The sequence below is a fragment of the Phycodurus eques genome, chromosome 4 (genome assembly GCF_024500275.1).
Source record: "Phycodurus eques isolate BA_2022a chromosome 4, UOR_Pequ_1.1, whole genome shotgun sequence".
NCBI classification, from domain to species: domain Eukaryota; kingdom Metazoa; phylum Chordata; class Actinopteri; order Syngnathiformes; family Syngnathidae; genus Phycodurus; species Phycodurus eques.
In genome coordinates, this window is record NC_084528.1 from 20461606 (window position 1) to 20488777 (window position 27172).

At 42.4% G+C, this 27172-nt stretch overlaps 1 protein-coding gene across 1 annotated transcript; it reads left to right on the forward strand.

Moving 5' to 3' along the window:
- The first annotated feature begins 254 nt into the window (after positions 1-254).
- On the forward strand, positions 255-26510 carry lmtk3 (lemur tyrosine kinase 3). The gene is made up of 16 exons (XM_061674538.1): positions 255-582; positions 6105-6238; positions 7528-7672; positions 8520-8593; positions 8680-8798; positions 10675-10762; positions 11734-11882; positions 14326-14410; positions 14754-14875; positions 15884-16033; positions 16215-21993; positions 22078-22241; positions 22391-22524; positions 22934-23268; positions 23353-23428; positions 25255-26510. Exons 1-16 carry the CDS (start codon positions 492-494, stop codon positions 25374-25376), a joined length of 7767 nt encoding a protein of 2588 aa, XP_061530522.1. The 5' UTR covers positions 255-491; the 3' UTR covers positions 25377-26510.
- The last annotated feature ends 662 nt before the right edge of the window (positions 26511-27172 follow it).

Consider the following 27172-nt stretch of genomic DNA (forward strand, 5'->3'; position numbering starts at 1 on the left):
TGTGGATTGTACATGGACTGGATGAACCGGATTTTTGATACAATTTCATATATATATATATAATTGTATTCAAAATGAATAGTCAGTACAAATCTTTGTAGCATTATCTGGAATATAGATGAGTGTACATTTAATACCAAGCGGCGGGAGCCATGACAATGCGCACCGTCCGGGTGTGACGTCATCCGGCGGGGGCTTTGGGTATATTTTGGCGAGGTGGGGGCGTGAGGTGGGTGCACACGTAGAAGAAAAGAGGAGGAGTGAGGGGGGTGACTGTGGTTGGATGTTGTCATGTATGAGCAGCCTGAGGATGCACAATAGCGGGTCGAGACCACCGTGCTCAATTGCGGATTAGAGGAGGAGGGGGGAAGGCTCTTTTATTATACCCCCCCCCCCCCCCCCCCCCGCAACAAAAAAAAAAAAACGAGGGGAAGGAAGGAGACAGCCCGGGACCGGAGGACACCGATGCTGTTATTGTTGTGGCGGCGACGATGCGACCCCACTGCTGGCTGATGGTGGCTCTGGCGGGGGTCATGTCGTACATCAGCCCGGAGAGAGCGCTCGGAGCCCCGCAGAGAGAAGGTGAGTCGAGTCGGTGGAGGGATGGAAGATGGAAGGAGGGATGGGGTTGAATTGAATAGCTGTCAGTGAGGCTGGAGAAGGGGGTGGGGGTGGGGGGGTGGGCTTTATTATGCTTTATTATCAACGTGGCTGTGAGATAATATCAATGATTATTGCAGCAGGAGAATGGTGCATGCATGCAGTGATGCAAATCAAACGGAATCAAGAGGGCATCTTGCAATGTTGGGCCTCACATCGATGGCATTAAAAAAAGAAGAGAAAAAGCCACTCGGTTTATTAAGCCTTTGAAGCAATGCTGGCTAGCGTCTATTTTTATGAATCCATACCCCACCCCCTCACCCCCTCTTGCAAGGTTTGGCAGAGTTGTGCAATATGTGCATGTCTTTGTGTTGTTTTGATAAGACACTGCGGGGGCCTGATGGAAAAGGCCCTGTGTTAGGTTAGGTTAGGTTCCTATTTATATGCACTATGTCTGTATAACACAAATAGAAAATATGTGCAGAGAGCCTTTGTTTATGATGATCGTGTACATCTTGTGCTGCACTTGACAATCATGCTGAAAAACGATTGAAGATGATCTCTGACTTGTTTCCAATGCGAGATGTCAATTGTGACTTATTTTCAACTCAGCAGGTTGTGATCGCCCAGTTACACTGAAAACTGGCAACTTTGCACAGAAATCGCAACACGCAACAAGCGTCTCTTGTCTTGACGTGCCACACGTTGAGCTCAGCAACCTTACTCTTGACACTATATTTGGAAGCTCATGCATTTTGAAATATACTCTGAATTTTATGCATGCGGTGTTGACAGTTCGAAAGTGATGCTTTGACTTACGAGTCCATAAGAAAATTAGCATTCTACAGTATTGTAGTTTATGAAAACATACAATGATGACATCGAATATTCTACGTACACAAATAGAATTTAAATAATTAAGTTTGCATGTCATGATTTCATGCTTCAATTCAATGGACGCTGTGCTGCTCCTTCTGATGTGCACTTTGGCCACCAGGGGGCAGTATAATTCATACATACGTAGATACACGAAGAAGACAGTCAAAACTGCTCAGTAAACTTCAGTAATATTAGTCGATTTTTCACAGAGAATAAGAAACTACGCCTGTGAGTGTTGTTGTTTTGTTTGTCTGCATGTGTCGCTGCACCATTTGCATGCAAATATCCGTTGCTTATAGAGTTATAACACTGTGACATCAATGCTAGATCTGTTAGCCCATCTATAGCATTTTGCATTGTGTGTTAGCATTAAGCTAGCAGACTTGTATAAGACAAAGTTATACGGTTTGGTGAAATACTTTAAATAATAATAAATAATTAATGGTTAAATAATTCTAGTAATTCTCGTAATTTTAGAAATAAACAAGAAGAACTGTTCACTGTCTGGCAAAATGCTGCTTGTGAAAAGTTTTCTGGCGCCATGGCGTGTAACACATTTTTTTTGTTTGCAACTCAAGAGAAAACCACATCTGAGTGACAGTTCATATCTCAAAAAACTCGTAAGTCGGGTCAGTCACAAGTCAAGCTACCATTGTATTTAAATCATGTATCTCGAAATGTTTGATTATTATTTTCTCCTGTCTTGAAGTTTATAGTGGAGGATTTTTAAGATAAAGTAATGTGCAAAAGTCTTGGGCCACCATTAGATGTGTCTTTAAAAATGATCATATGAAAAACAGGTGTCAAACTCAAGGCCCGGAGGCCAAATGCGGCCTGACACATCAGTTTATGTGGCCCACTCAAGCAAAAATAATTAGTTTTTTACGTTTATTTTATTTTGGAAGAAAGTCTGTAACAAAATTGAAAACAAAAAAAAAAGTCTTCCCTTTTAACACATTGCAAGTCTTTCTTTTCACCAAATTCCTTCTTAACATAAACTGAACAATATTACTATGCTTAGATATTTGGTTGTCGCTTTTTTCAATGACTTCTGATTTCGAATTGAATTTGTTGTCAAAGTTAACAATCAAATGCAGGGGGAATTATGGATATGGAATAATATGATGAGGGGATTATACATTTTTATGACTTTCTCTGAGGGAAACACTAACTGCGATGTGGCCTGCCATAAAGATTAGTTTGACAGCCGAGATATAGAACTACTAACGTCCTTCTAAATGTCTGACAGCTGTAGCGCCATGACCGACAGGGACATTTAGAAGACATTTAGACATTTAGAAGACTCTGAACAAAATGGGGGAAATGTACAAAGAAATTTGTTTTTGTTTGCAATTAGCTACTTTCTGGTTCATGGTGGGTGATAAACAGATGTGCTGTGCAATTATGTTTTGTGGGGGTGAACAGGTCCATTGATTCAGTGTACTAGCATAGGTAACATCAGCAAAGTATTTGAGCCCTCCAATCTGCTGCGTTCCCTGGGTCCACCTGTCCAGAAGAGAGCCTTTTTGACCCTTATGGGCAACCATAGTTTTTCTGTATCTCTGGGAATCCGAAAGTGAAACATTTGGTTCATATAGATATGAAAAGCGTTTGGAGCATTTATTCAATATCCTTCTATGGGTTCATGCAGTATGCTCTTTGTCCTCAGAAATAACACGATTCAGGGCACTAGTAGAATGACCATGTATTACTCGTAATGTTTTTTTTTCACTGCCTTGTGACATATCTGCAGACTTATAAGACAACTCTGGCATACCAGTAGAATAACTAGTTGACTAGAATGTTCCTAGTGAGGCGAAACTTTGCACGAGTTGACATCTGTGCCCTTCAGATCCTACTATTTAAGCACTAGATGTTAACTAGTAGCATTTTACGATGTCACTACTAGTATTTGTAGCGCAAAGTTGTCAACAAGTGCACAGTTTTGTCTCACTAGGCACATGAAGCTATCCTACTAGTATCCCAAAATTGTCCTACCAGTGAGGAACAAGTGTTGCATAGAACTTAAGATGGCTATTAAGGACATCGAGTAAATGCTCAAATGGCATTCCATTACTGTATGTCCGATTCCATACGCATAATGTGAACATTAAGTCAGAGTCCAACCTTGGATACCTTGTAGCTCGATATCGCCATGACCGACAGGGACATTTAAAAAGGTAGCGGAGATGGCAATGAAACATTGAAACGCAGAAATTGTCAAATAAAATCTGCTGCATCTTACAAGTGAGAACGAGCACAATAGAAAGTGAGAACGAGCACAATAGAAAATGCATGGATACCATGGCAGCACGGTGGACGAGCGGTTCGCATGGGTTTGAATCTTGGCCCGCGCCTTCCTGTGTGGAGTTTGCATGTTTTCCCCGTGCTACTAACATTCCAAAAACATGCAAAGTAGGTTAATTAAAGATTGAATTGTCTTTCGGTATTAATGTGTGTGCGAGTGGTTGTTTGTCTATATGTGACTTGCGATTGGCCGGCAACCATGGATGGACCAACAACATTTGTTGTGCTTTGTGGACGCAATCCAGATGCTCGCCAGACTTGAATGGGTATTGTTGCGTTGTGCTGTGGACAAAGTTTATTGAAACAACAAAGCTAAGTCTTTTGCACAATACTGTGGAGGCACTTGCGTGTCATGACAATGAACACACGGGGTCCTCGGTGGTACCGACATATCGTTATCCTGCTGGCAGAATCGCCAAAGTAATTTTTTGAACAGTTTCAGAAAACAAGAAAAAAACACAAACAAGAACAGTCCAGATGCCTCAATTAAAACTGAGAGATAGAAAAAGCTAAATTTCTAGCAAGCCCCCTGGTATTTCTTTTATTGATATTGTGACAGTAAGTTAAAATGACCGAGGCAATTATGCTATTACGCTAGCGCTGTGACGTTTGGAGGTCAGAAACGGTGCACAATTAACTTGTGTGATTACGTGAAAATACAAAAGCGCATTCATTCTTGCTGCCATACTTATTGTTTTTCATTTACTGTACTTGGTTTACAGGTATGATTATTTTAATAATCGATTCAGCTGTTGATTATGTTTTCAATTAATAGATGACTCCAATAATTCTTGATAAAAATTTCCATCCCTTTTTTTCAAAAACAGGACATTACTTCAAAAAAAAAACTGATTATGATTCAGTTTTTGGTTTGGACTGTAACATGTCAGAAAATAAGCAAAAATGTTGATCATAGTTTTCCAAAGTAAAAGCAGATGTTTGCAAAAGTCTTATTTTGATGAAACACAAACCTAATCAGTCTGCTTTTGTGGAGGACTACAGAAATCAGAGAATGGTGTTGAGAGGCTGAAATTCCAAGGATTTGGAGAATTTTAAATTGAACAAAGTCTCTGAATGATTAATCGATTATCAAAATAGTTGTCAAATAAATGTGATAATCAATTAGTTGTCAATTAATGAATTAATTGTTGCACCACTAATCAATACTATACAAAAATAAATATAAGAGCAGCTGTGCCATGTACATCATCTGGTGCAGTTCCAAATCAACATGACAAAACAAAACAAAATCAATGGAACACATCATACTCACCAAGGATGTTGATGATTAAATGTAATAATGGTGCAGATGGCTACAGATGTGATTTGCTAGTCAAACAGTTTTGCTCTGACCAACCAATCAGAGGACAGAAAAAGGCTGGCGTATCAAAGGGCCAGCTATCTGGCCCTGTGAGGATGAATTTGAAATCTGATCGCTTCAAAAAAACAGTCCTATCGCTAATACAGTTTACGTGATATGGGCTGTCGCTACTGATTGTGAAGGCCCTGGGCAAATTAGATTGACATGGCAACACAAAGAGGCTGAAATCCGATTGGACACAATAATCTAACATCCACATACACGTTCCATACTGTAAATCTGACTTTAGTACTGCTACAGCGCTACCCCGAGGACCCCCGTATACTTTTACGACTGGGATCTCCAGATGTCACCTTGAGGGTGTTTAACCAGGCTCCACCCCCTGCCCCTTTTCTTTTCTACAGATGGTTCACTCCCCACAATCGACCACTTTGAGGTACAAATGTCCACATGTCCCACCCCCTCCCTCTTTCTCTTTCTCACCTGACTAGTCAACTTTTATTATGTCATTCTTTAATTCCGGTTTCCAACACCCCCCTTCCCCCAAATTAGCAAACCCAGCCCCCACTCCTTCCTCCTCCCTTTGCTTCTTAACTGTGAGTGGAATGCTGACACTTCCCTCTCCTTGTGCTTCTGTTCTTATATACCGGAATGACCAGCTGCTACTTTAAAACTTCAATTCTTGATTCCAGTTTTTGTTTTGTTTTGTTTTTCCAACCTTGGACTTTCCTGCTTCCCACTTGAATAATAATAAGAATAAAAAAATCCCCTGATGCAAACTGTCCATTGGTGTTGACCTCAACCTGCCGCTGTAGGACAACGCACCAATGGCTAATTCTCCCTCCAAGACAAAAAAGCGTGTAACACGATTTCACACCTTTATGATTCTGCCAAGTCTAGTGTCTTCAACCCTCCTAAAACAACACCCAAATGTAAGCAGAAGTAACAGAACTAAACATCGCCACCTTCCTTTCTCCTTGGTATGTGCTCCTTTCAGTTTCTCAGAGCAGGACCGCCTCGCTGTCTCCTCCACCTTACGTGGTCATCCTCATCTCTTGCTCTGGGCTCGTCTCCTTTGTTCTGCTGCTCCTTACCTGTCTGTGCTGCAAGAGGGGAGGAGTGGGATTCAATGTAAGTGGGCCTTGTTTACTCCTCAAAGTCGTAGAACAGATAGGTAGGCCTCACATGTTTAAAGGAATTAAGCTTTTATTGAGCAATAAATCATTTATCATCTCATATATTCATTTAATATATAACAAAATACAAAAAATACTAAAATTACGATTCATAATGAAAAATACCATGTAAAATAAAAATGATTATAATATTTTAATTTAATTAATTGAATCAAATTATTATTATTTTTATTATTAACAACAACAATAATAATACTTATATAACAAAAAAGATACAAATTAATATATAATAAATGCTATACTACTACTACTACTGATAATAATAATAATAATAATAATAATTATTATTATAAAATTTAATGGATTACATTTTATTTATTTATTTTGTTATTATCAATAACAGCAATAATACCAACAACAACATTAGTAATGATAATAACATTTGTACATAAATAAAGGAAATAATCCTAAAATTAAAAATGGTACTCAATGTAAGATATGTATGATGTAACAAAATGTAAGATATTCAAAATATGAGGATAAGCGGTACAGAAAATGGATGGATGGATATTCAAAATCAATATCGAAAAGTGATACATAATTACAATTTGAAAGTTGTTCCCCTTTTCAAATAAATGTTAAAAGTTGTCTTAAACTGAGATTTTTAGGATTAAAAATGACACAAAAATTACTGAAATTACTATTCATAATAAAACAATACTGTGAATAATAATAATATCTAGAGTACACACACACACAGACACACACACATATATATATATATATATATATATATATATATATATATATATATCTTGAAGCAATCGACTTGTCAGCTATAGTCTAATAGTAGTACTCTGGGTTATATATTTTATATATTTTGTGTAATAAATAAAAACAAATATTTGTAACACATAATAATAAATCCATAACCCATAAACATAAATGAATAATACAGACAAAGTACTGTCAAAATATGAACATTAATCATAATAATAATAATACAAATCAATAAAACACATTTTGGATAAACTGCCATTGGCTGGCAACCAGTCCAGGGTGTACTCCCTCTATGGATTTTGGATAAAAATGTAAAATACATATATATGTATGCATGGATATTATTTACATCATATGGTGCTATTGTGTTTGAACTGAAAACAAGTAATATAAAAATTGCTAGTGTAATTATGGTTATTAATTCATCATCTTGTTGGGGTCTCTTTTAACCTCCATGCCGGAAAACCTCTTTTTTTTTTGCCTTATCATTTTTGTTCCTTTTAGGAGTTTGACAATGCCGATGGGGAGGAGTGTTCCGGAGGGTCCAGCCCCATCCAGGAGGACAGCCTGTCGTCGTGCCCGTCACTCCCCGAGGTCTACACGCTGCCCGTCAGGGAGAGGCCCAACTGCGCCGCCCTGCACGATGGAGGTATCTCTTCTACTTGCCATGACGTGCCCCATAGGCCAAAATCACAATTACCTCTCACACACACCCAGAAAAAAAACATCTCTCACTTGCCCAGCAACAGACCGAGGGAGGGACTTACTGCATACCAGAGCCAATCAGAATGGTGATTTCAGATGGCTTCCGTTCACACAGCTTTCTTTCACACACGATTTTTGACTCTCATATAGACAAAAACGGTTTCACTGAGACTAAAAAGGTCTCCCACTGAAAAAAAAAAAAAAAATTCCTCTTTATTTTTGCGTTTGTTTTAATAAGATAGTATTTGATACATATAACTTTTTTGATCTATATGTTGTTGTTTTTTTTGGAGTGTGAGAGAGATTTGTGTCTGTGTGTGAGAGCAAGAGAGAGAATATTTAGGTGCACCTGTGAGGTTTGGCTCTTTTTTTTTTTTCTCTTTTGGTGTGTGAGTTTTTTCTTGTTTTAGTCACAGTGCTTCTGCTGTAAAAGATAACATTTAATGTGTGAGTTTTATTTTAGCATGTTCTGTCAGTTTTTTGGGGTGGTGAGTGTCAAGAGGTTTTTGGTGAATGTGAGAGTTTTTGGGCGTGTGAGAGTTTTTTTGGTGCGTGTGTGTAGGTGTTTTTTGGGGGTGTGTGAGAGTTTTTTGGGTGAATTTGAAAGGGTTTTAGTGTGTTTGTGTGAGATGTTTTTGGGGGAGCCTGTGAGAGGTAATTGTTGTTTTAGGCCCTTATACAGCACCTTGCAGTGTGGGCCTCACGTCTCATTTGTTAGGATGCTTCAAGGCACTCTTTTGTGTTTGTGAGATCTTATGTCATAAAGATTTTGATGACTTGTTCTTTCCCAGACTCCAAATCGCAATGCTTCAAAAGGCACACTTTGAACTACCTGCAGGAGATCGGAAATGGCTGGTTCGGAAAAGTAAGACCTACGGAGTCCCATATATCCCCTAAAATCATTCAAACCCACGTGAGTTTCTACCTTCCTGTCGGCTGGACGTGTTGCAGGTGATCCTGGCCGAGGTGCTGTGCGACTGCAGCTCCTCGCAGGTGGTGGTCAAGGAATTGCGCGTCAGCGCCAGCCCGCTGGAACAGAGGAAGTTCTTGGCTGAATCGGAGCCGTACAGGTGAGTCTCCGCTCACTCCTAGTGCTGCGCAAAAAATCAGCGGCTATTTCTAGTATATTGGTTTACGACTTTAATTTGTTCCTTGGCAAAGCTCAGCTGTTGCTACTTAAGAGTTCGTGGGGCTCGGTTAGAACTGCCCCATAGATCAATAAGAGTCTTTTACACACTTTTGTGTTCTATGGCCACATTTGGTTCCTAAAATGGACAGCTGGGCCAGGTCATTCATAGATACAGTTAAATACAATAAAATAAAAAATGTCTGTAAAAAATTGAAAAGTTATTTTAATAGTAACAGAATAATCCATGCTCATTTTAAATGTCATTATTTATTAACTAATGTAATTAAAATGTATTAACCAATTATTTAGTGAAATAATTACAAAATGTTCTCTATACATGTAAAATTGTTTATTTACAAATATTCAAATATAATATCATTTGCAAAAAATATATCAACCAATTATTTGTTCAGATAAATGAATGAATAAAATAAATAATAAATACATTTAATGCATTTTCTGTTAGAGAATAAAACAGCTGAATGAATTTAACAACTATTACAGGACTCTTGATAATATAATTGCTCAGTGGGTCAGATCAAAGAACGGCTCATACAATCACTGCTCTGTACTAAATACAAAAGACATTGTCAACAAAGAAGCACTAGAATGTGTATGGTTTAAAGTGTGAAAGCTTTACAAATCCCATGCCATCCAATATTTTTCCCTATAATCTTTGATGTCCTTTTATCAGGTAATTTGGGTTGGAAATGCCCAGAATGTCCTTTTTCAAGCTATTCTAGTTAGTCTTTTATGTCTGGCAGTTGAAACGGCCGGATTTTTCATTAATATGCGACCTGTAAATTCGCTTTGCTCTGATTGGATTGCTCACCTTCCCCAATTGAAATACGGAAAACAGCCTGACTCTGATTGGTACATATATCATGGCGTCTACTAGCGTCTAGAATGTTGATGCGCCCAAGTATTCACAGCAACGTCGCTTCTGTCGATGTCTTAACTGTCATTGTGAAGCACAATTCACCAAGTGTTGGATTGTTGGCCCACTTATAGGGAACGAGATCTGAAAGGGGCCATAGGTGGAAAAAAAAAAAAAAAGGGGGGGGGGGATATTTTCAGGTTATACTGGTCATCCGCTCTCATTCATTTGGATTGAACCTCCTTTTTTATGACAAATTTAAAATATACTTACTTTTTGTTGTAAAACACAACATGGTTGGGCGCCAACCACAAAGCGGGCAGGTACTTGAATATTAATTGGTGTAACTGTGTCACACTGTTGGCGATTGCAAATCTTGTCCTTTGCGAGCGGTTTTGGCGTTCAATGGCTATTTATTGCATTCAATCGACAAACTGCATAGATGTCAAACTTAAACCAGGTCGCAGACTCATTTTGACCTATGGTATGCATAAAACAGTAGAAAAAAAGGATTTTGATGGGATTTAAAAAATGCTTGCTCATAGCGCATCCACCAGGGAGTTGGCCCACAGTAGGTTTATGCAATTTGTCCAATCAGAGAAAAGTGGGCTTTTGAGGAGGGAGGGGTGAGGGGAGCTTTTAAGGAGACAATCTGGTTCGCCACCGTGGAAGTGAAGGAAAGTGCCTGTGCCTTCAAGTGGTAAAACTTGTGTAGTACACAATTCAAGGACAAAAACTGCAAGACAATATGAAGAAACATTCCCACCGAGAGACATCATCTTGACATCTTTATGTGCTATCTCGCTCACCCATCCCTTTTTTTTCATTGCATCTACTGCACCACACTTGCCTCTGATGCTCTATTTTTGGACTCGATCTTTATTTGACCTTTCAAATCTTTTATTTTTTTTTACAAAGTCTAATTTGTGTCCACACGCAGGAGTCTGAAACATCCCAACATACTTCAGTGTCTGGGCCAGTGCAGCGAAAGCATTCCTTTTCTCCTGGTCATGGAATTCTGTCAGCTGGTAAGAAGAAACAAAGATGTTGGTGTTGGACATCAACCTGACTTGCAACAAGATGCAGGCTGGTCATGTGGTGACTTAACCTGACTGAATCCACATTTTATCTAATAACATAACAAAAAACATATGTAAAATCGAAATAAATTAATCCCTATCCCCCACGAATATTGAGGTTCCACTGTACAGCATACTCACCAGACACGCTGATAATTAAATGTATAAATTTCATGTGTGCAGATCGCTACAGATGTGTTTCGCTCATCGAAGTTAGCTGGAAGTTTTGCTCTGACCAACAAATCAGAGGACGGAAAATGCTGATGTCATCAAGGGCCTGCACTGTGGCCCTGTGAGGAAGAATTTGAATTCTGATTGGTTTAAGAAACCATGGACCAGCACTACTGATTCCGAAGGCCCTGGGCAGATTAGATTGTCAGGGCAACTCATAGAGGCCGATATGTGATTGGATAAGAAATCTTACATCCTCACGCAGTACATTTACTGGAAGTAGTAGAGGCAAAAGAAATGTGAGGAAATCAAGAGACTAGACTGTTGGGAATAAATGAATTGCATGGAACAAATTACAATTTAGGTTGCAAATGGAGGTCAGCGATTCTGATAGTGTTTAGGGCAGCGGAGAAAGCCTTACCCTGACCAATCACCACTGCTTGTTATCCATAAAGTCACTAGATCAGCTCTTCTAGGGCGTCCCTCCACGATCCTCCCCGATGTCCTTTCTATGCGAGCTATTTTTCATCCTTTTATATAATCCCCCGCTTTGTTTCTTGTCCTTCCTCGCAGCCCTAATGACTTAACACAAAGGCTGGCAGCTCATTATTAATTCCTGTGGTGTGCTGGAAAACAAATAAATAAATGGGGGGAGACATTTACGGCAGGAGCGGGGCCTGTGTGCTTGTTGCATCTCTTCATTCATCCTCTCCAGCGCAAACACACACTTCACTTTTGTGTACTCGCAGGGTGACCTGAAGCGGTACCTGCGGGCCCAACGGAAGTCCGACGGGATGACGCCGGATCTTCCCACACGAGACCTGTTGACTCTTCAGCGGATGGCCTTTGAGATCACGTCAGGCCTGCTGCACCTTCATGAGAATAACTACATCCACAGGTCGGATATTAGAGACTGCGCGTGGGTGGGAGGGATGTGTTTGTGTCTTTTATTATTTGCCTTGTGAAGCACTTTGCGTTGCTTTTTAAGTATGAAAGGTGCTATATAAATCAAGGTTTGATTGATTGCGTGATTGATTACGCACAATCTAGCTACGACAGTGAACCCGTTTATCGCAGGGGGATGCATTCCTGACCCACCGGCAGTGAAAATCCAGGGTATAGATAAACCATGTGAAAACCATTTATTTCACAATATTATCCATATTCAACAATGTATTTTACAACGTGATCTCTGTTTTAAACCCATTTTAAACTTACTCAAACACACTTTTTAAAAGTCAAGAAATGGGAGACGATCGTATAATCTAACTTTGAGGAAACGAAGAGGCAAACCGTGCTTGCTTTAAGCTGTGTATTTGTCACTTTGGCACTCAGTTGGTGTACTGTAAAACTGGCTCTTAAAACAAGAGCTTATTAATTGTTGCATTTTAAAACACCAAAATCTATCAAATCCTGTAATTTAATCTAACAAAATTCTTCTAGCCTAATGCTAACATACAGATGTGAGATTCCATCCATTTAAGCGATCATTAAAATGATCGCTTAAAAGTCTGCAATATAGCGTGGCGCTAATGATTAACCGCGATACACTGTATGTTCACCTGCTCTATCTTTTTTTAAAGTGATAGTTTTCATGGGTTTTTGCAGTACCTTTATACTTCTTTTCCTTTCGCCTTGTCCCTTTAGGGGTCGCCACAGCGCGTCATCCTTTTCCATGTAAGCCTATCTCCTGCATCCTCCTCTCGAACACCAACTGCCCTCATGTCTTCCCTCACGACATCCAGCAACCTTCTCTTTGGTCTTCCTCTAGCTCTCTTGGCTGGCAGCTCCATCCTCATCATCCTTCTACCAATATACTCACTATTTCTCCTCTGGATGTCTCCAAAACATCGAACCTTGGCTGTCTCTCTGATGAGCTCATTTCTAATTTTATCCAACCTGGTCACTCCGAGAGCGAACCTCAACATCTTCATTCCCCCGACCTCCAGCTCTGCTTCCTGTTGTCTCTTCAGCGCCACTGTTTCTAATCCGTACATCATGGCTGGCATCACCACTGTTTTATAATCTTTGCCCTTCATCCTAGCAGAGACTCTTCTGTCACATAACACACCTGACACCTTCCTCCACCCGTTCCAACCTGCTTGGACCCGTTTCTTCACTTCCTGACCACACTCACCATTGCTCTGGACGGTTGACCCCAAGTATTTAAAGTCCTCCACCCTTGCTATCTCTTCTCCCTGTAGCCTCGCTCTTCCCCCACCACCGCTCTCATTCATGCACATATATTCTGTCTTACTTTGGCTAATCTTCATTCCACTTCTTTCCAGTGCAAGCCTCCATCTTTCTAACTGTTCCTCCACCTGCTCCCTGCTTTCACTGCAGATCACAATGTCATCTGCAAACATCATGGTCCACGGGGATTCCAGTCTAACCTCATCTGTCAGCCTATCCATCACCACTGCAAAGAGGAAGGGGCTCAGGGCCGATCCCTGATGCAGTCCCACCTCCACCTTAAATTCGTCTGTCACACCTACAGCACACCTCACCGCTGTTCTGCTGCCCTCATACATTTCCTGTATTATTGTAATAATATTATCTCTGCCACTGCTGACTTCCTCATGCAGTACCACAGTTCCTCTCTGGGTACTCTGTCATAGGCTTTCTCTAGATCTACAAAGACACAATGTAGCTCCTTCTGACCTTCTCTGTACTTTTCCATCAACATCCTCAAGGCAAATAATGCATCTCTGGTACTCTTTCTAGGCAGGAAACCATATTGTTGCTCGCAAATACTCACTTCTGTCCTGAGTCTAGCCTCCATTACTCTTTCCCATAACTTCATTGTGTGGCTCATCAACTTTATTCCTCTATAGTTAACATATTTCCATCTCTATCCTTAATCACCCTAACCTACTGCACATCCTTCTCTATCCCTCTTTCTGGACAAGACAGACAAGAGCCACAAGCTTTTATTGAACAGCCGGGAGAACACTAAAACATAAAAACACTCACGTCTGTGCTGCTGTTGGCCACATGTCACGCCCAGACACTCACACGCAGACTCGCCGACATCACATGCCACTCCACCACGCCCCACCTCTTAAAGGCACGCATGTCCACAGATATACAATACCTATCGTATTTTCTATACAGTTGACATTTGAATTTTTTTTTTTGTTTAAATACATTTACAATGTTTTTAAAGTGTTTGGGAAGGGTATAACTATTATTATTATTTTTTGATTTTATTATGGTCTCTCTATTTATTGCAGATTGTCACCTATTGCGGGTGGGTCTGGAACGTATATCCCATGATAAACAAGAGTTCACTGCATGGACAAGTTATTCTATATGTGAAATGATGATTGTGTTGTCTGTAGTGATCTGGCTTTAAGGAACTGCCTGCTGACCTCAGACCTCACTGTGAGAATAGGGGACTACGGTCTCTCGCACAACCAATACAAGGTATGTAGAATCTGCATTTTTTTTTCTTTCAAGACTGCTACAATAGACAACAATACAGGAGTATTAAAATTTTTTTACACAAGTAAAAGTGAAGCGCCCTTTTCCTAGAGGGTGCTAAAGGACTTCAGGGGATACACAGCAGCTTGAGAAGAATAAAGAAAAACTTTGGGCGAGAGGCGGGGGTACTAGTAAGACAGTCACTTTTCTAGTGTGCTTAATTAATATTCTTACTAGTGAGGATAAAGAGCACGCCAGTAGATGGACCTTGAGCTGGTTAATACTCAAACGGCTTTCCAAACTTGACAATAAAAAGTCCTTAATGTACCTTCATCTATGCATGCAGGAGGACTATCACCTAACTCCCGACAAGCTTTGGATCCCACTGCGATGGATTGCTCCCGAGCTCCTGGAAGAGTACAGAGGAGCTCTAATTGTCACCGACCAAACCAAGACCAGCAATGTGTGGTATGTCCAAAAAAATAAAATAAAATGCCACAAACCACTTTGACAAAATACTAAACAGTCAAAACACAAATTTTTGAATTTGACCACACACACGCGACACATGAGATGGTGAAGGACATCTCTAGGAGAGGAGCCCATAAATATTTAAACCAGAATCCTTTAACAAACAACTTTAGTCTCCCCATTTGGTGTGCACTCGTTGCTATACTTAGCCATGGCCACTACAGTCGTGCCTGATAAGGAGACTAATGAAAGCAAGAACCCAACCATCAGCCTATAATGTTAAACATCCATCCATCCATTTTCTGAGCCGCTTCTCCTCACTAGGGTCGCGGGCGTGCTGGAGCCTATCCCAGCTAACATCGGGCAGGAGGCGGGGTACACCCTGAACTGGTTGCCAGTCAATTGCAGGGCACATTCGCACTCACATTCACACCTACGGGTAATTTAGAGTCGTCAATTAACTTACCATGCATGTTTTGGGGATGTGGGAGGAAACCGGACTGCCGGGGAAAACCCACGCAGGCACGGGGAGAACATCCAAACTCCACTCAGGCGGGGCCTGGGATTGAACCCTCAGAACTATGAGGCAGACGCTCTGTATAGTCATATACGGTATTATCAACAATGGTTGGATGCCTGTTAGATAACATACTGCTTTTGTGAATTTTTAGTTAACATTTTAGTTTGTGGTGGTGTAAACTGAGGGTTTACTAATAATTTGGTTACCGATAACTTATTTACTTACCTGAGGTCCCAGGTACAAATCTCATCTCAGGCCCATCTGTGTAGAGTGTTTGATTAATTGAAGATTTTGAATTGTCTTTTTGATTTATTGTATTGAGTCTCATTAGGATGTACAGTTGAATGTACTGTATTTTCTAATGTCATCTGAATGTGTTGTTACCAGATTTTACTTTCACGTGCCTCTCACAGAATAAGTGTAGTCTTCAAAAAAATCATTTATTTGCCATGACTAATCTCCTCTCCTCAATGTCCGATTTGCAGGTCCCTAGGGGTGGTCATATGGGAGCTGTTTGAGTTTGGCTCTCAGCCTCACAGGCACCTGAGTGATGATGAGGTTCTGACATTTGTCATCAGGGAGCGACAGATTACGCTGGCCCAGCCGAGACTGAAACTCTCCCATGCAGATTACTGGTCAGTGGGCCTGTTTACAACACGCTCATATCATGGACTGTCAATGCTTATTTTGTACCAAACCTGATTGAGCCCTCTCTCCTCTCCTCTCCTCTCCTCTCCTCTCCTCTCCTCTCCTCTCCTCCCCTCCCCTCCCCTCCCCTCCCCTCCCCTCCCCTCCCCTCTCCTCTCCTCTTCTCAGGTATGAGATCATGCAGTCCTGCTGGCTAGCGCCATCTCAGCGACCATCGATGGGCGAAGTATTCCTCCTTCTCTCCTCCCTACTGGCTGCCGAGCGAGGAACGGCGAGGGGGAGCGATGGGGACGAGGACGAAGAGGATGAGGAATATGACGATGGGAGGAGGAGGAGAGGCGAGAGCGAGGAGTCCTTCGAAAGACGCTGGGACTTGCTCCGCCCGGCGGCCTTCCAGGCGGCGGCGCAAGAGCGGCAAAGGGAGCGCGATTGTGGCAGAGAGGACCCCCACGGCTCCTACCCCCTCTTAGACCCCGTGGGAAACCGTGGCGCGCATTCCTCATCGGAATTGGACGACATACTGACCGTGACAGAAACCAGCAAAGGCTTGAACTTTGAGTATTTTTGGGAAAAGGCCCACGCCAGACGAGGCTACAAACCTCTACCCCCGTCTCAACCCATCCCGGCTGCGAACAACAACAATCACAGGCAGTGCTTGGACACCCCCACTGTGGTCCCAGTGATCAGCGCACGCAGCCCCTCCCTCGCTAGCGAGTACTACATCCGATTAGAGGAGCACACTCCCCAAGACAATTCGCCGACTCTTAAAGGAAAGAGCCAGCCATGTTGTAGGTCAGACTCTATTTGTCCTGGAGACATGGAGCTTGTGGAGATCCGCAGTGGTATGCTGGGAAAAGAGCGAGTGCCCTATTGTTCCTCTGAAAAGTGTGCCGGTGGAAAAGGCATCCAGACTGTGCGATCAAGCGAGGTGAAACTGCAAGTGCCCAACATGGGCGTGGCTAAGTTCAGAGACACTTCAAGCAGAGTGACTGACTTCTCAGTGATCAATTTAGGAGAAGATGAAGAAAATAAGACTCCTGACAAGAAACCACCCTCGAGTTCTCAAGCTCCAGTCCTTCCTCCGAAACCTCGCTCACTGTCTTTGTCATCAGCCAACCACCTTCACTCACGCCCCCTGCCCGCACCCCCACTTGGATACAGAGGGCTTCCTCATTACAACATGAGTGGCAAAATCGAGACTAACCCCCTTCAGATGAACAGCTGCCCACCTTCTAGCTTTGGTCACCTAGGGCTCCATCGCGCTCGACAGACATTGCCACCATCGCCGTCTCTCTCTCCCTCCCTTCCGCCATCCAGTCATCCTATTTACCCCCAAACTCAAATGTGTCCGCCGCCTCTCCCTCCTCACTCAAAACAAATAACTTGTCCGAGCTACAACACTGACTTTTATGCTAGATACAGTAATAGATCTATGAGAGACCCGCTATCCTGTGATCTTGCCAATAGAGACACCAGACAAACAACGTCAACGCACAACTCCAAGGAGAGCTCTCATTCCCGTGTGAAAGTCTTTGAATCCCCCATTCGCAGGGAAAATCCCTTGCGCCCGATTTATCGCAATATACCTCGCCCTCAGCCAGCGACTGATGGTCATTCCTCATCCAGTCCCACCTACTCAGATGAGGATGGCTCACCTTTCATGTCACCTGAGAAACCAAGCAGCAGCACCGCTGTCACTCATTCGAGCTTGTCCGACGACGCAGATCCACCTTCTGGAGGGGTCTTTTCCAGAGGAATGAAGAGGACCGAGTCACGGCTCGACACCATCTTGCCAGCCATTTGGAAGGAAGATGCAGAACGTCAGGCAGAACGTATGGCCACTGCCAAGAAATCCCCGATGCACCTGTTTCTGACAGAGATATCTACTGTGACTGAGCCGAGTGAGTGCAAGTATGATGTTTTGTGGGAGGCTGGGCAGGAAGAGAATAAAGATGGTGAGAGATCAAAAAATGTTGTGTTGCCTCACAAAGGGATGCGCCGTTCTCAGTCTCTGATCACAGAGCTGGGTTCAGCAGGACAGTCATGGGCATCAGATAAACACAACAAAAGCATGGGAACAGAGAAGGACTTAACAGCATCTAATGAATCATTCCAGGGAGATCTTTTTCTGACAGAGATTGATACAGACACAGATTTGAATGGAGGATCAGGAAATGATCCCGTGAAATACCTCTACCCAACAGGATCAAGGTTGCGGCCATATGTCTGTGCTCCAGGCCTTCCCTCATTCACTGAAGCAGAAGACACCAATTCAAAAGGCATAAGAAGGTCCCGTTCCCTACTCTCTGAGATCACCAATGGGAAAGCAGTGTGTGAACCACAGCAGACTGAGAAGGAACCACAGAGAACAGAAATGACCAGGGAAGAATTCCTGAAGGAGATCCAATCGGCAGAGACATTTCTCACTGAAATCATATCGAAGCAAACAGCTACAAACATGAAAGAAGATTCCTCCCCTACCCCTCTCTCGCCTGAGTATGAGTCCATATGTATTGACCCAAATTCAGCACAGACCATCCGATTTCAATCAGAGAGTTCAATACGCTCATCTAGCAGAGGAAAAGATGAAACACAAACTGAGGCCATCTATGCCCAAGTCACCAAGCGTGCTAAAAAGAGTGAGATCAAAGTTTCTACCAGACCTGAGATCCCGATCCTTCATATAGGCTCAACCATTAAACCGGAGGACCAAGGAAGCAAAGCAGATCACTGCCAGTCTGGTGTCTTTTCAGAAATCATGCCTAAAAATGGCCTACTGCACAACCAAACACTTGCATGTCCGAAAGAGGAAGAGTGTTTGGATGGGCCTGCTTTACCTACGAGAGGAGAGGAACAAGCCGAAGATTTTTCAGAACTTTCACCTGAAGTTCATACCAAGGATGTTGAAGACTCCCTCACTGTGATATCATTTGTTACAGATAAAAGTCAGAAAGGTTCTTTTTTCCTGAATGGCGAGCTAATAAGGGATGACCCACTGGCCAGCATTCCTGAGAGAGGAGATCAAATTACAGTGAGCGATCCTGGCGGTGAAAAGCGTGACACTGATAAGGTGTCTGCAGCAGCTGATTTGTATCACTCAAAAGATTGTGGCACAACGAACACAAAGATAGACAATGAGCATTCACTACAGCACAATGACAGTGTTCCAGAAAAACATGCTGCCGAAAAAGCTTTCACTCCTACCACGCCAGACTGGGATGCGTCTGGTGACATCTCCCTGGTCACCCCCACTGACTCCATCTTGTCACCTATGACGTCCAGCTCAGCAGACTGCCTCACTCCTAGCGACTCCTGGATGGGAGTGGGAGGCGGCGGGTGGCGCGCTCTGGGCAATGAAACGCCCCATCGGGACTCAGCCTATTTTTCAGACAGCGATTGGGAAGGGGACGGGATAAGCAGGAGGAGTAGTGACGGACTTGTCGGCTCCAGGCCAAGCAGTGGCCGAGGGGGTGAGAGGGGAACACTCACCGGCATCGAGGAAAAAATGGAAACCGAAGAAGAGGGTGAGGGCGAATATAAGCACCCTATAAAAAATAGCATACAGATATCAGAGAATGTTACATCATGTCAGAATACACCTGTAAATGATTTCTCTCATTCTGGCAATGTCACAGTTAGTCCAATCAAAGGGTTTGAGCCAGGGCAGAGAGACGATTCTGGCATTTTCCTGAATGGTCAAAAATGCTCCCAACTGATTGATGGTCCCCAAACCGACGACTGTGATGACTTTATTGATAAATTGTTCTCCAAATTAGAAGATGTGCCCCTAAAGAGCTTTACACAAAGTGATGGTTATACAAAAGGCCAGCAATACACAGATGACGTCATCTCTCATGTAGCAGACTGCAAAAAAAAAGATTTGAAGCTACATGCCAACAGATGCAAGGAATACACAAAAATAGAAAACAGTGTTGCTTCTTTAAGGATCCATCACTGTGGAAATACCATTATAGAATCTCTCGTTGACAACACAGAATCCAAATTGTCTCACCTGTGCGACAGTTCTACCAAGGGCCCCAGACTTAATGAAAAAAAAACATCATTAGTGGAGTCAAATGTAGGGAAATCGATAGAGGATAAACTAAGCAGTCGAGCCTTCGCCGCTTGGACAGAGGAAGGTGTTGAAAAACCAGGGATAAGTAACAAGATACCGGACCTTGAGCTGCACCACACAGACCACAACCAGCTTGGCTTGAGAGACCTGCACTGCGCAAACGGCTGTGAGAACAAGACTGCAGCGGTCAGGACAGAGTCGGAGAAACAGCTGGCTGCTGCAGAGCTAAGTAACGTCGCAAAGGAGAGGTCACCCTTGAGAGAAGCGCAGCGTAAGTCTAACAATGTCTCTCATAACAGCAAGGAGGGGATAGTGGAGGATGTCAAAAAAAGTAGTTGGCTTGACTGCCAACATTATTCACAGTCAGGTGAATTGCATGTTTGGCCCGATGAAAACGACCAGTGGGCCTCTCCGGAAAAGAGGTGTCGAGAAAATGAGCTGAAGTCTGAACTATTCCCCAGCTTCCAGACTGAAGCTTGGGAGGTGGCTGAGCGTGTTGTCGTGGGTCAGGAGTTTTGGGAGGCTGAAGAAAATGACGAACTTGCAGGAAGTGAACCCCACCCTGCTGTGCTGGTTGGCTGTGAGGAATCATGGAATGATGAAAGGCAGGGGTTAACCGAAAGTCTATCTGCGAAGGAAAATGTTGACCAAAATGCTCAGCGGGAGGGGATGAACATTCAACAGGTTGAAAATCGGGAGAACCTTGTGGAAATAGACAGATTTGATGCATTGATGAACATATCATCTGAAATGGAGAATAATGAAATACAGGCTCAAGAGAACTCTGAGGAAGGTGAGAAGCACAAGTCGTTATGCACTAAAATGATCGGGGACCGGCATCTTACAGGGTCAGAGGAGAATCAGAATTTTAATACTTGGCCTCAGCATCAGCTCTGTGACCTCCAGGAGAAGGAGCCACTACCACCAAGAGAAAGAATTGACAACAATGGTGTTTTAGTGAACTGCTTCTCTCACACTTTGGAGAGTAAACGTGCCAAAATAACCATTTGCATCACTGAAGCACCTCAGGAGAATTTCTCAGACCAGGAAAACGTTGACTCTGACTTATATTATGAGGCTGAAAGAAGAAGTCCATGCGGTGCAAAGCACTCCACAGAAGAAAGTGTGAGCACTGCGAAGGTAGAGGAGGATTTCGGAGATGTGGCACCGGTAGACAACTTTAGCTCAATGGACTTCCCCAGTCCTCCACCAAGCATAGATCTTGACATGCAGGATGATAAACTAGAGAGTTTAGATGACTCTTTTCCGAGTCCACCACAATCCATTTTAGAGGCAGAGGAGTTTAGTAGTCCCATGAATGTGGAAGAGTTTAACACTGAGGCAGAATCTCCCAAAATGAATTTTTGCATTGTGGAAAATCTGAACTCCCCATCTGAACATATAACACTGGACATTAAGAGCGACACCACTGAAACTAAAGGTCAGAATGATTCCAACCCATCACAGGCTCCTATGAATAGCCTGCCAGAATTATTAATTTCTGAATGGAAAGATATGGACGAGGAAGCCTTGGAGGATTTTGAGAAACTGGAACAACTGTGTTGCATATCTGGGGATGAGGAGGACACATTGGGTGACATTTTGGAAAACCTAGAACTTTTGGAGTCCCTAAAGAAAATGCGCGATCAAAAAGGCACCAGTTCTAGCCTTTGCGGAGAGGAGACAAGTGATTTGACTACGAAGGGGAGGAGGGAAGCTTTGGATGGGACTCGTGATGAATCCAACAAATTGGTAGATTCCTCAGACACAGAGGACAGGGATGCCATGTTGAGGTCATCAGGACAATGTCCAGATTCTAAGGACCAGCGAGCTCTTTCCAAGATGACCACCAAGAATGGCCTAATGATGCAGGTCAGAAAATGTGATGTTTCATTGAAGGGGGAACCGTGTCACTCTGTGACACCTGGCTTCACCTCTGTCGTTTTGTCGCCTCAGGTGTGTGAGGAACGGCTGCAGTTCTCCCTGAGTGAAAATGTGAAAACAAATGTGCTTTGGGGAGCGACAGTTAAGGACACATTCACACTTCGGCCCTGGAGGGAGCAAATGGCTGAGAACAACAGCGATGTAGTCGCTGTAGAAGAACAAAACCAGGACAAAAGGTATTAAAGTGAGCCTCTGCAAACTAATCATCAATTACCGTACCTCAGTAATATATGTTTTTATTTTTTATACAAACTACTGTATGTCACGTGGTGCTCCATACTTAGACATCAGAGATTGTTTAAATGACTCCTTGTTGTTTTTTCAGGCAAACTGAGCAGGAATGCGTATCCTGTGCCAAGCCCGACGAAAAGTGTGAGGAAACTGAAACCGAGCCTCTCACTGTGATTGAACAACCAGAGGTTACAACACTGCAGTCCTCTGCAAACCAGGCAATCAAAGGTTTGTGTTACAGGGTTCCCCTGCTATATTGTGATTCATTGTTTGCACCCCTGCTTTATCACATTTTTTGAAGCAATTCTTTTTTAAATTCGTTTTTATCAGTTTTAACAGTATATGTATTTACTGTTGTGCCTCCGGATATGGGAAAGGAGAGCTACGGTCGCCAATGCACTTTTCAGCCGTTTATTGAATGCCGGCAGAAGAGTAAAACATATAAACGCAATTAGCACACACTGTCTATATTACAGATTTTCACCAATTGCGAGTGGTTCTGGGACTACCCACAATAGGGGAAATGGGGTTTCACTGTAGTTCACTTCACATGGTCCAGGTTCCTTAACTCAGAGGTCTATAAAAGAAAAGTTAACTATGAAAAGAATAGTTACTCTTTCTTTTTTTTGTCTGGTAGCAAAAGTAGCTCGTCTGTCTCTGGCTCTCCCACCCCTCGCCCTGACTCTGCCCCTCACGCCTACCGGCAAAGGCGGATTTGGGGACGGGCCGATCGGCAGTCGGATTGGAAGACGGAGAGGTTTGCTTCTGGGAAGCGATCCAGAAGACGAGGAGGAAGACGAGGCGGAGGACGAAGGTTCCCGCAGGGTCATTGTTGTCACAGAGACTGACGTGGACAAACGCGTGGGCCTTCGGAGCCTGCTCAAGTTGCCCAAGGAGCCATTGGACAGAGAGAGGGACAGAGGGAGAAATGTGTCCTTTTTTGATGATGTCACCATTTATCTTTTTGATCAGGTACGCTATATTGAAAACATTTCCCATTGAATTCATAAATGTTGATTTTGCAATGAGGTGTGCCTCTCCGTTTTACTGCCACAGGAAACTCCAACCAATGCATTGAGCACTTCGGCGCCCACCAGTCCAGCTGCAGTGTCTGTCAAAAACACATTACATGGTGAGAATGTCAATACGTTGCATGGGAGGAATGTCACCACAATATGTAATTGCTGATAATGTGCATCAATCTAATTAATTTAAAAATGTTATCATCAGACCTTCAGATCTACCTAGCCTACCTACCCACGTACAGTACTTCCCTACCTACCTACCCACCTACCTACCTACCTGCCTGCCTGCCTACGCCTACATAACATATCCACCATAGGTACCTTGTGACCTATCTAACCTACCTACTACCCACGTACCGAGAGACCAACCACCCGGGCAGCACACCCTCTTACTCTCCTGCCTACTAACTTCTATTACCCATCTACCTGACTTAGATTACAACAGCCAAATTCTACTACCAGTCTACTTCCTTACTTGCCTGCCTTACCTACCTACCTTACATTTCTGCCTATCAAGGTCAAGGTCAACGTCAAGGTGCTTTTATTGTCAATTCTTCAATATGCGTAACACATACAGAGGATTGAAATTACGGTACTCAAGGGCCCGCGGTGCTACAAATAACTTCAATATAAACATCTAAAAACGATGGTATATACAGCGTAAAAAGTATTAATTGAATGTGCAAATATCAAAGATCATCTACATTACCTATCTACCTCATCTTGCCTACCTTTTCAACCTATACCTTCTGATCTATCTAACCGCCATACCTGCATACCTATCCACCTAACATAGTTACCTACCTACCGACCTGCACCTATACTTTGCATACTGAAGTGCACTTCTGGTTGGAAAAAGGCTTTAGTCCCCACCTTGAATCTTTTAGCGGTGGGTAAAAAATCTGACCCATTCTGACTCATTTCCACCGACAAAAAAGGAAAACCCTCAATTCAACTAGACCCCTCGTAGATCAGCAGCCGGCATTAATCCTCTATAATTATCTGCCTCAACGCTATGACGTGCAACTGAGCTGCACAGCAAAGCCCGCGTTCAACAATGCGGGCCTAAGCTGAGCTTCTCGCACATTTTGTCCCCGCTGTCCATCTCACACGCTGATAACTTGTTTGACTGGATAATTAAAGCGTTTGCGCAAGAGTTCATTCCGGCCGTGCGAGAACAAAACCGAAATTAAACGCTGTCATGAGAAGAAAACAAACCAGTGTTGCCTTTGAACATTGTTATTTTTAACCACAATACATTGTGCATTGCAACAGATCGATTGTTGATTATTAGTGTTTTGTTTGCCTGTGTTTCATTTGCTTCTAGTGACCTAGTAGTCACAGTTCTGAGAGTCACGTTTCAAATCTCGGCTGCGGCTTTCTTGTATGGAGTTTGCACGTCCTTCCCACACTTGTGTGGATTTTCACCGTGTACTACGGCTTCCTTCCACACTCTAAAAACATACATGTTAGGTTATTATCTTTATATGTTATGTTATACATGTCTGTCTTATACATGTTACATGTTCATGATGCATAAACTGTTTAATTATTTACATTCTATAAAACTATGTTATTGGTGCATGTTACAATACTGTACAATACTGTCTGTAGAGTACTATTTTTGCTACAAAACAATTTGTTGACATTTTTTGAGGGGCTGGAATGGATTAATGGCATTTACATTAATTTCAATGTTTTAGACTTTGGACACCCCTGCTATAAATGGTCTGTGGGTGTGTATGCGAGTGTGAATGCATGTTTGTCTATATGTGCCCTGCAATTTGTCTGGCGAAAAGTCAGCTGGGATAGGCTCCAGCACACCCTAATGAGGACTAGTGCAACAGAAAATGAATGCAGGGACTCAGTATCAGTTTCATAGAAGCCTTCGCATATGTGGTACGACTGCTCGTTCTCTCTTGCTCTCCACCAGGTCCCAGCAGCAAAAGCAAAGATTCCAAGCGCAAAGAAGCCAGGGTCCCAGTGGGCGGGGCCAATGCTGTGACATCATCACGCTTTACCGTCAGCCCCGCCAAGGATCCTCACGTGGCGTGATGTCGCTTTAACCATGGGAAGACTTTAGAGATGAACCCTCTGAGACGAAGCCGTGAATTAGCCCCACAAACCAGCCGTTTAGTCACACAGAGGCTATTTTTCTACTGGATAGGCAAATGGAAGAGGAAGACTCGTTTGGAAACGCTGGACGCGGTCCAGTTTTGACCAGCTACACTGTTTACAGAGTTTATTCAAGCATCTTTGGAAGGGGGAACCTGTAAAGTGTTTTGACAGCTATGCAGTGGAAGTCTCGCTGTGTACCAGCTTCTCTTTTCTGCATCGTTAATTTCCAAATGAGAGGGGAATGCTGTTTGTTTTTCTTGTTTTTTTTTTTTTTTTTTTTTGGATCAGGCCTCTCTTCATGGACGCTTTTTCATTACAGTCAGTTTGAAACACAATTTGTTGGGCTCCTGTCAGAATATTTTTACATTTGTACAAAACATCACCATACAAAGTGAATACAATATCATTTTTGAGCTGTTTACTTTTAAATGTATTCTCCTAAGACTGCATGAAAAATACAACAACCAATGTTTTCCTTTGTACTTTTAGTTCTAAAAAAAAAAAAAGTCTTTATTGCTATTAATTTTTCATGTTTGTAAAGCCAGTGGCCATGCATTTCTTTGTGCATTTATTTATTTATTATTTGAAGCAATCAGCATATATTAACGTATGATTTGAGACAGGATGCATCTAGGTTTTACCTTCTGTAAGATCTTCACAACAAATAAAGCAAAATATTTTCCCAGACCTAATTGCGCCCAAAAAACTATTTTGTATAATTTTACCTGTTAATATATTTCAATCTGTATGATAGTTTGTCCTGTAATATTTAATTCCCCCCAAATGTCAATGTATGTTTAGCAGTGTTGTCATCCTTTCTAAGACAGTCAGTGTAGCTTAGCATGAAAAACTGAAAAAAAGCTTTTCATCAGTAAATAGCTTTATTTTTATTGTGTGTGGATATTACCTTATGAATTTATTTTCTACGAATAACAGTCCATCATGCAGTTAAGGTCCTAATAGTTTGTTTAGTCTCTTTTAGTGCTGGTTTAAAACCTGTATTGTTTTAAGGAATTGTTTTCAAGGGACTGTGTAAAAACAAACGGGAAAAAATAAAAACTACAAAATGTGGATTTCCTTATGAATGCTCCATTTCCGTCATTTGTATGACAGTATTTTCTATAATAGTACTTAAATATTAACTTTAGTTCTGTATTCTCATTGAATTGTCATTTACTTATAACCATAAATATAATATTCATCATTACCCGTACATATTTTACTGTTTGGCAGCACGGTGGAATTGTGGTTTTGACATTTGTCCCATAGTTTGTAGATTGATTCTGGCTCCGCCCTTCCTATGCAGACTTTACATGTTCTCTCCATAGTTACGTTGGTATGTTGGGTGCTCCTCCCACATTCTGAAACCATGCATGTTCGGATCATTGAAGACTAAATTGTCCACAGGTGTGAATGTGAGTGTGAATGCTTGTTTGTCTACATGAGTCCTGCAATTAACTGGCAACCAGTCGAGTCCCCGCTTCTCGTCCAGTCAGTTGAGATAGGCACCAAACTCACCACAGCCCTAATGAGGACAAATGCTATAGAAAATGAATGTATGGATGGATGGGTTGTCTACCGGCATCCCTCAAAGTTCACTACTAGAAACCCTGACATTTGTATAACAATCACCAATATGGGGGTTTAAATATTATTTGTATGTGATAATACTACAACATGATGAACACACATGGGCAACCCATCGACAGTTGTCTTTATGTGCCCTGGGATTC